The 8,798-nt window shown below is 49.1% G+C and overlaps 1 protein-coding gene across 1 annotated transcript in view; it reads right to left on the bottom strand.

Moving 5' to 3' along the window:
* Positions 1–70: 70 nt before the first annotated feature.
* Positions 71–8,798, bottom strand: part of LOC107123358 (ATP-dependent RNA helicase DHX8-like) — a gene marked incomplete at its 3' end in the record, with an annotated part of 24,216 nt that continues 15,488 nt past the window's right edge. Inside the window, exons 10-12 of the mRNA XM_015426597.1 lie at positions 7,711–7,827; positions 4,234–4,428; positions 71–256 (exon numbers count right to left, since the gene is read on the bottom strand). Coding sequence (XP_015282083.1) covers positions 71–256; positions 4,234–4,428; positions 7,711–7,827 — 498 coding nt within the window. The remainder of the gene's footprint in view (positions 257–4,233; positions 4,429–7,710; positions 7,828–8,798) is intronic.

Below are 8,798 nucleotides of genomic sequence, written 5' to 3'. Positions count from 1 at the left end.
GGGGGGGGGGAGGACGAGGACCTCGGCCCATCCGTCACACCGGCACGGGAGGGGCTGAAAGAGCTCTGACCTTCTTCAGGAGACCGAAGAGCACATCCGTGTGTATGGTCCGCTCGTGGGCTTCGTCCAACATGATGATTGCATATTGAGTGAGGTCTGGGTCGATGAGGCACTCCCGCAGCAACATCCCATCCGTCATGTACTTGATCACCGTCTCAGGGCTTGTGCAGTCCTCAAATCGGATGGTGTAGCCAACCTGCCGGTGGGGGCGGATAAGGGGGGGGGAGGAATAAAAGCAGCATTGATTACAGAGAACTGAGCAGAAGCAGGGTCAGTTACACAAAACCAACCTACCAACCAATGTCACAAGCACATCTTGCAAAATTCATGTTCCCATAATGCAGAATGCTGTTTTGTTTGTAAATTTTTAATTCCTTGGAGGCAAGCAGCCCTCTAGGCAGAGAAAAGATTTTAAGAGAACAATGGTGTAGGATGCCAGTTCACCGCAAAGACAGGGACCCTCTGGCCTGTACACCAAGCCTACAACCCCCTACCCAGCCCACTTCCATCTGGTCTCAGGTGGATGTCCCCAACAGGTCTCCCAGCCTGTCCACGTCTCTACCATCTGTGTCACGCAGAGGAGACAAACCGGGCAGTGTGGATTTCATGCAGGTGAGTGCAGACAATGGTAGGGGCTGCATCAGTCAGAAAGCTGCCTCTCTCCATTGTCCGTACAAGACTGCAGGGTTCTAGCTGCTGAGGCTGGGAAGGCAGTCCTGAAGGGGAGGAACCTGCAAATGGACCTCAGATTTGTCCAAGCCTCCCTGCACGGCATGACTAGCAGAACCTGCAAATGGACCTCAGATTTGTCCAAGCATCCCTGCACGGCATGACTAGCAGAAGCTGCAAATGGACCTCAGATTTGTCCAAGCATCCCTGCATGGCATGACTAGCAGAAGCTGCAAATGGACCTCAGATTTGTCCAAGCATCCCTGCACGGCATGACTAGCAGAAGCTGCAAATGGACCTCAGATTTGTCCAAGCATCCCTGCACGGCATGACTAGCAGAAGCAGGGTCAGTTACACAAAACCAACCTACGGGAAAATATAATTTACACGGGATGCAAAATTCATGTTCCCATGATGCCGAATGCTGTTTTGTTTGTAAATTTTTAATGCCTTGGAGGCAAGCAGCCCTCTAGGCAGAGAAAAGATTTCAAGAGAACAATGGTATAGGATGCCAGTCCAGCTGCTGGCGAAACGTCAGGTACTACAATGTCAAGACCATGGCTATACAGCCCGAAAAAATCTACAACAACTAATGAATTCCAGCCATGAAAGTCTTCGACAACGTAATGGTATAGAGAATTCAGGTGGGTAGCCGTGTTGGTCTGAAACAACAGAACAAAGTTTGAGTCCGGTGGCTCCTTTAAAACCAACAAAGTTCAAATCTGGGCATAAGCTTTCGTGTGCAGGCACTCAAACTTTGTTCCAACGGTACAGAGACGTCGGAGTTTCCCCCCCTGCTCCCTACCCAGACCAGTAAAGGCAGCACAGATTAATGAACTTCAGCCACCTGCAGCACCTGAAGGAAGGGTTTTGAGCCTTTCTCAACAGGCAGGTGCTGATGAGAAAGGCAACTTGTTCCAAGTGTCAATGAATGGGGCAGAGATTAACCTGAGAGCATGAGAAAACATGTGCCGATGGCCAGGGCTTTTTTTGTAGAAAAAGCCCAGCAGGAACTCATTAGCATAATAGGCCACACCCAACAGCTGAAACTCATTAGCCTATTAGGACACACCCTGACACCACAGCTCATTAGCATACTAGCCCGCAGCCCCTGTTTGCCAGAAGTGTGGTCATCCAGCCACACCCACCTTTTGCTTCTTATTCTGTTTACCCTGTTTGTTGTCAAAACCCAGGGCCTTTTTTTGTAGCAGGAACTCCTTTGCATGTTAGGCCACACACCCCTAATGTAGCCAATCCTAATGAGTTTCTGCTGTTGGGTGTGGCCTGTTATGCTAATGAGCTCCTGCTGGGCGTGGCCAACTCAGAAGCCAGCCGGAACTCCATTCCTGCCCAAAAACAGCCCTGCCAATGGCTACATGAGCAAGGAGGAGAGTGCAGGAGATAACGTACCGTGAATGCTTTGGGGTGAGCCCTGGCCAACCTCAGGTCAGCAACACGGCCCCGATCCGTCACACAGTTCTCTGCTCCTTTCATTTGGGGGAAAGCAGCATGCACAGCTACTGTCCTGGGTCAAGTTTCCTGTACTGAAAGAGCTTCCTCCACCCACCCCGGAGCCACCTCTTACCTCCTGCCCCAAACAACAGCCAAACTCCTCAGAGACCCTCTTGGCCACAGACATGGCAGCCACACGACGTGGCTGGGTGCACCCAATCTTCCCACGGGAGGTGTAGCCAGCCTCAGCCAGGTACTGGGTGATCTGGGTCGTCTTCCCGGAGCCAGTCTCTCCAATGACGATCAGTATCTGGTTGTCATGGACCGCCTGGAAAGGGAAAAGGGCACTGAAACAGGCTGGTGGCAAAAGAGGATGCAATTCACCTTCCCGCTAATCAGTTATTACGTCCAAATACTTTCCAGCTACTACGATGTCAAAGAGGAAAATGACCCAGCGAATCGAACCATAATCTGCTTCTTTAATGCTGCAAAACTGGATTTTAGTTTGTCCGTTTTTTAAAATCAAGTTGCTAGCATTTTGCTGCGATGCCCCCAACCAGTGTTCCCTCTAAGCTGAGTTAGTGTGAGCTAGCTCACAGTTTTCTAGCCTCCGGCTCACACATTTTTGTCTCGGCTCAGGAAGGAGGGCTCCAGAGCAAACTAATTGATGCAGCAGCCAAATCGCTTTAATGCCAGGGGCTCACAAAATAGAATTTTTGCTCACAAGACTCCACAGATTAGAGGGAACATAGCCCCCAACTGTTTTCATTGTGCCACGGATAAATAATGAGCTCACACCTGTCCATCGAAAGCTTTTAACAAAACACAATGTTTGGGCATGTACGCAAACCTACACGCACAGGGTGCGTTCAGACGGGCCATTTAAGCCGGTATACATGCCGGTTAGAAACGGACTACTTATGCGCGATCACATGCACAACATCTGCCTCCTGTCCCTAGCCGTCGCCAACCATTGCAAACCCCCTTTAAACCGGAGTATTCTGCCACCAGGTCCCCAAGTGGTGTTTTCCTGGTGCTCCGGTTGTAGCCGCATTTTCCTTCTGTGTGATTGCACCTCTGACAGTGTAGAGCCACTTCTGCTGGAAGCCCAAGGCTTCCGCTTTTCATCCACCATTTTATTTTTGCCTTGGCGATATGCGTTTGGGTGAAGCTTCGCCCCGACGTTAATATTGGGCATAAGCTTTCGTGTGCAGGCACCCAAACTTTGTTCCAATGGTACAGAGATGTCGAAGTTTCCCCCCTGCTCCCTACCCAGACTAGTAAAAGCAGCACAGATGAATGAACTTCAGCTGCCTGCAGCATCTGAAGGAAGGATTTTGAGCCTTTCTCAACAGGCAGGTGCTGATGAGAAAGGCAACTTGTTCCACGTGTCAATGAATGGGGCAAAGATTAACCTGAGGGGCGTGAGAAAACACGTGCCGCTTTTTGTAGAAAAAGTCCAGCAGGAACTCATTAGCATAATAGGCCACACCCAACAGCTGAAACTCATTAACCTATTAGGCCACACCCTGACACCACAGCTCATTAGCATACCAGACCACAGCCCCGTGTTGCCAGAAGTGTGGTCATCCAGCCACACCCACCTTTTGCTTCTTATTCTGTTTACCCTGTTTGTGGTCAAAACCCAGGGCCTTTTTTTGTAGCAGGGACTCCTTTGCATGTTAGGCCACACACCCCTAATGTAGCCAATCCGAATGAGTTTCTGCTGTTGGGTGTGGCCTATTATGCTAATGAGTTCCTGCTGGGTGTGGCCAACTCAGGAGCCAGCCAGAGCTCCGTTCCTGTGCGTTCCTGCCCAAAAATAGCCCTGCCGATGGCTACATGAGCAAGGAGGAGAGTGCAGGAGATAATGTACTGTAAATGCTTTTGGGGTGAGCCCCGGCCAACCTCCGGTCAGCAACACGGCCCCCATCCATCACAAAGTTCCCTGCTCCTTTCGTTTGGGGGAAAGCAGCATGCACAGCTACTGTCCTGGGTCAAGTTTCCTGTACTGAAAGAGCTTCCTCCACCCACCCCGGAGCCACCTCTTACCTCCTGCCCCAAACAACAGCCAAACTCCTCAGAGACCCTCTTGGCCACAGACATGGCAGCCACACGACGTGGCTGGGTGCACCCAATCTTCCCACGGGAGGTGTAGCCAGCCTCAGCCAGGTACTGGGTGATCTGAGTCGTCTTCCCGGAGCCGGTCTCTCCAATGACGATCAGTATCTGGTTATCATGGACCGCCTGGAAAGGGAAAAGGCACTGAAACAGGCTGGTGCAAATTCACCTTCCAGTTAATCAGTTATTATGTCCAAATACTTTCCAGCTGCTACTATGTCAAAGAGGAAAATGACCTAGCGAATCGAACCATAATCTGCTTCTTTAATGCTGCAAAACTGGATTTTAGTTTGTCCGTTTTTTAAATCAAGTTGCTAGCATTTTGCTGCGATGCCCCCAAGTGTTTTCATTGTGCTACGGATAAATAATGGGCTCACACCTGTCCAAGAGGCTACTCCATCGAAAGCTTTTAACAAAACGCAATGTTTGGGCATGTACGCAAGCCTACACGCACAGGGTGCATTCAGACGGGCCATTTAAGCTGGTATACATGCCGGTTAGAAACGGACTACTTATGCGCGATCACACGCACATCTGCCTCCTGTCCATTGCAAACCCCCTTTAAACCGGAGTATTCTGCTACCAGGTCCCAAAGTGGTGTTTTCCTGGTGCTCTGGTTGTAGCCGCATTCTCCTGCCATGTGATTGCGTCTCGTCCTCCATTTTATTTTTAGCCTTGGCGATATGCGTTTGGGTGAAGCTTCGCCCCGACGTTAATAAAATGGAAAAAAAAAACCGGTGCCTAGTTTAAGGCTCGGTGTTCAAGTTTAAAGGGAAGTCTTCGCTTCAGGGCATGCTTTTCAGGATACAGTGTTCTGCGCATGCGCAAGGATCTCAATTATATGAAAGATTGCCTATGCACATGTGCACATGTGCAAACTGTGTGTGTGTGGGGGAAACGCCACTGCGCACCTGAAGTTTGTGGACAGTGTGGATGCCCGGGAGCGATGTGCTGCGCGGTGAGACAGGTACGTGTGACCGCGCTTGTCCCCGGATCAAATTACTGTTGGAACCGGAGCAGTTTAAACCGCTCTGCCACGCCGTCTGAACGCACCCACATACACACCAGATACTACCATCTGGCAGGAAACAGGGGTGATCCAACTATCCCACAAGCTGATGATTATGTTGCCAAACATCCCAGTTATAGTTTTACTTTCAGAATTTACGGATTGCTTTTCTCTCAGAACAGGACTCAGTTGCTACGGTCCATAAGTAAAGTCAGTTGCTCAGATGGTTTTTAAAAAGGAATTAGACAAGTTCCCCAAGGATGGCCCCTAGAACCTAATACAACCTGTGTGTACAAAGATCAAGACGGGTACCCCCGTCATAACCTGTCCACAGCAGCAGAAAACAGCAAGAATCCAGTTAGCACCTTTGTGGCAGGGGAGGAGCTCTCGTGAGTCACAAAAGCTCCTCCCCTCCCGCAAATTCTGTTCGTCTTTAAGGTGCACCTGGACGATGTGTACAAAGACAGCAAACCTCTGAAAACCAGATCCTGGGAATCACAGTGGGGGAGGAGTGCGGATGTCATGCACCTCGTGCGCTGCTGTGGGGAGCAGAAGGACTGGGGCGCACGGCCCTTGGGCAGACTGAACGGACGCAGCAAAGCACCCGGCGGCAGCACCAAATTGTACAGGACCCGGGCAGTCTGGCCCCCAGAGGGAGTGGGGCAGTTCAGAGAGATTGTTCATTTACTTATTTCATTTGTTTCTCGACTTTCTCCCCAACGGGGACCCAAAGTGGCTCACGTAATTCTCCACTCCTCCATTCTAACCTCACCACACGAGACCTACGCTCCCTGCTCCTGGGTGAGAACAAATCCTGCTCCTTTTATTAGATAAGGGTGTCTCCCCCCCCGCCCCGGACTATGGAGTACAGGATGCATGCTGGGCCAGAGATCTTTAAGACCAACCACCAGTAACTGATACCACAAGTGTCACAACCTCACCTAGTTCCATTTTAAACTACACAACACGGAGTAGAGTTTGCAGCTGAATGCAACTATCTTTGGCAAACCGCTTCTCTGATCTTCAGCCCTCCCCAAGGAGAAAAAAAAAGACTTGGGTGCATTTGCATCCTGTGCCCACTGTGATAATGTCTCTGGTCTGTGACGTGAAGCAAGAGAGTGCTGTATGAAGAGGCTGTCTCTACTGAAGACTCCTCTGACGTCGAGTCATTCAGTAGCCTTGGATTCGTCACTTATCGCTATGCTTCAGACTTCAACAGTAAATTGGGATGTAGGCATAAATACTCAATTCCTTAACTTAGAATCTGTACATCTGCATATATGTATATGCACAACATATAAGACTATTTAACTTGCCTTGTTTGTAGTCGATGGTTTGCCCAACACACTTTTGTAATTTGTATTTTCTAGCTTGTGGCAGATTTTGTGAATGGGTTGTATTGGCTCCAGACCCTAACCAATGAACCCCGGCCAAGCTATACTCCTGGGCTGCTCGGTTCCATCCTTGGCCCGGGCCAGCGGGTCGTGCAAATGAATACCCCCTATGCTGGAGAGGATGGGCTAAACACAGGGCTGGGCCTACAAGTCTGGGCACATATAAAGGTGTGACAGTCCACATCTGGCCTGTAATGAATTCTCAGAGTTTAAGCTCTATCACTCATGTTCTCCTGCACTGCAATTTGTATATGGACCTAAGGATCACTTACTTAACACTCTCTTTTAACCAGCATGGGTGCTTGCTCTGATGCACTTAAGGTGAATAGACTTTTAAGAGATTTCAGTCCGGACATCACAGAGAAGGTGGCTAAGTTTCTCTGCTTGGCTTTAAAGCTGCGCCAAAGGTTCTTCTAGGATTGTATATATGAGTTTTAACTGGTTTTAAAATGTATAAATGGTACTGATAATTTATGCCAATAAAGGTTGACTTGACTTGACTTCTCAGAGCTCCTGCAGAATCCCAAGCATATTGGATTTTCAAACTATTTCTTAAAACATTTATTGTCCCTGACGGAAAAATACCTGAAAGCCCATTAGCAAAAACACTCAAACAGGAGGAGCCCTGGCTGGCCCTTCCAGGGATCAGAGGTTGGGTCAGCTGTCCCAGGCCCAAATGCCCGTTTGGCTTCCTCCCTCCGTTCACCTAACGCCCCCCCCCCCGGGGTGGTCTTCAAGCTCTTACAAAAGGAAACGGATGGTGGGCTGAATCTTATGACTCCCTTTGCTGAGTCTTCCTCCGAAGGAGAAAGAAATCCCTCCACCAGAAGACGACTTGGGAGTCTCAGGAGCCAAAGGTGGAAATCACAGGAGAGATGCCCCTTCTGGACTCTGGCCTACTGGTGACGTCTGCTGTGCCAACCAGGCTACCGGAATCAGCAGGATGGGGTGCTAGGCTAGGTGGCTCCTTGGTCCAGCCGCGAGAGGCTGATCTTTCTCTCTCACCTGGATAAGCTGATCCTTTAGCCGAAAAATCGGGAGGCTTTCCCGCTGCTCAATGATTGACAGCTGAGTCTTTTTGCCATAAGAGGCTTTGTTGCCCCCGAAAGCATGTTTCTTCCACTCGGGGATCGTTTGGCATCATTCCAATCCCCCGCATATTGGCAGCGATTTGCCTCCCGTCCACTAGGAAAGACAGACACAGAGAGAAAACCAGCATGACAAGCATCATCATGACCCAACTCATTTGGCAAGATGAAGGAAGACAGGGAGGATGAGCTCGAAAGAGATTTCACTGTAGGGAAGAACGCAGAGCCATGTACTGAAATAGGAGCAGATCAAGTGCGAGAAGGACAACAGGAAAGGGGTTTTCAAATTACTGTCTGAACCAGCCCCCAGCCTCCCACACAGGACAACGAATAGTGGAAGTTCATCAGCTGCAAGTGACAGGCAGCTACTGACTGGAGATATACACACTCGGGGACAGACAAAGAGTCCAAAGAGGAAGAAACGAAGTCTAGTGACTCTGCTACCTCGGGAACGGATGAGGATTCTGCGGCAGAAAAGGGTGCTGGACCTGTCAGAGTGGTATACGATTTTAGAGACAGAAAGCCGAAGTAAAGGCAGAAGGACTTGGAAAATGGCCTTCTGAAGCGAAGAAGAAGAAGATGATCAGAGACTTCTCTCATAACAACTAACAAAATAACATATAAATAACGAATTGTAATGAGCAAGAACTCTGCAAGTATATTGTGATATTAAAACTAATTGTACTAACATTTTTACTAACAGTGAAAAGATCTCCTCCTCTTGGGGTTTTAGTTTAGTGTGGTTTGCTTTCCTTTATCCTTAGTTGTAGTCCCTTCCCTAATATTTCTTTGTAGTTTTTGTAGTATTTGCAAAATAAAAAAATATCCCTCTGGGGATTAAAAAAAGAAGAAGAGAGATATACACACTCCAAGTAAAGAGGTCTCTCTGTAACAGCCACTGAGATTATCTATGACGTTATTGACTCTCTTCTCAGCACCATCTAAACGAGTGGCCTTCACTTCAACGGGCACCAAACGGAGCACGTCAGGACAGAAGGCTCTGCC

The sequence above is a fragment of the Gekko japonicus genome, unplaced genomic scaffold, assembly GCF_001447785.1.
Source record: "Gekko japonicus isolate JY-2015 unplaced genomic scaffold, Gekko_japonicus_V1.1 scaffold1636, whole genome shotgun sequence".
Classification (NCBI taxonomy): domain Eukaryota; kingdom Metazoa; phylum Chordata; class Lepidosauria; order Squamata; family Gekkonidae; genus Gekko; species Gekko japonicus.
The sequence above is the reverse complement of the archived record's forward strand: the minus strand, read 5'-3'. Positions and strand labels throughout refer to the sequence as shown.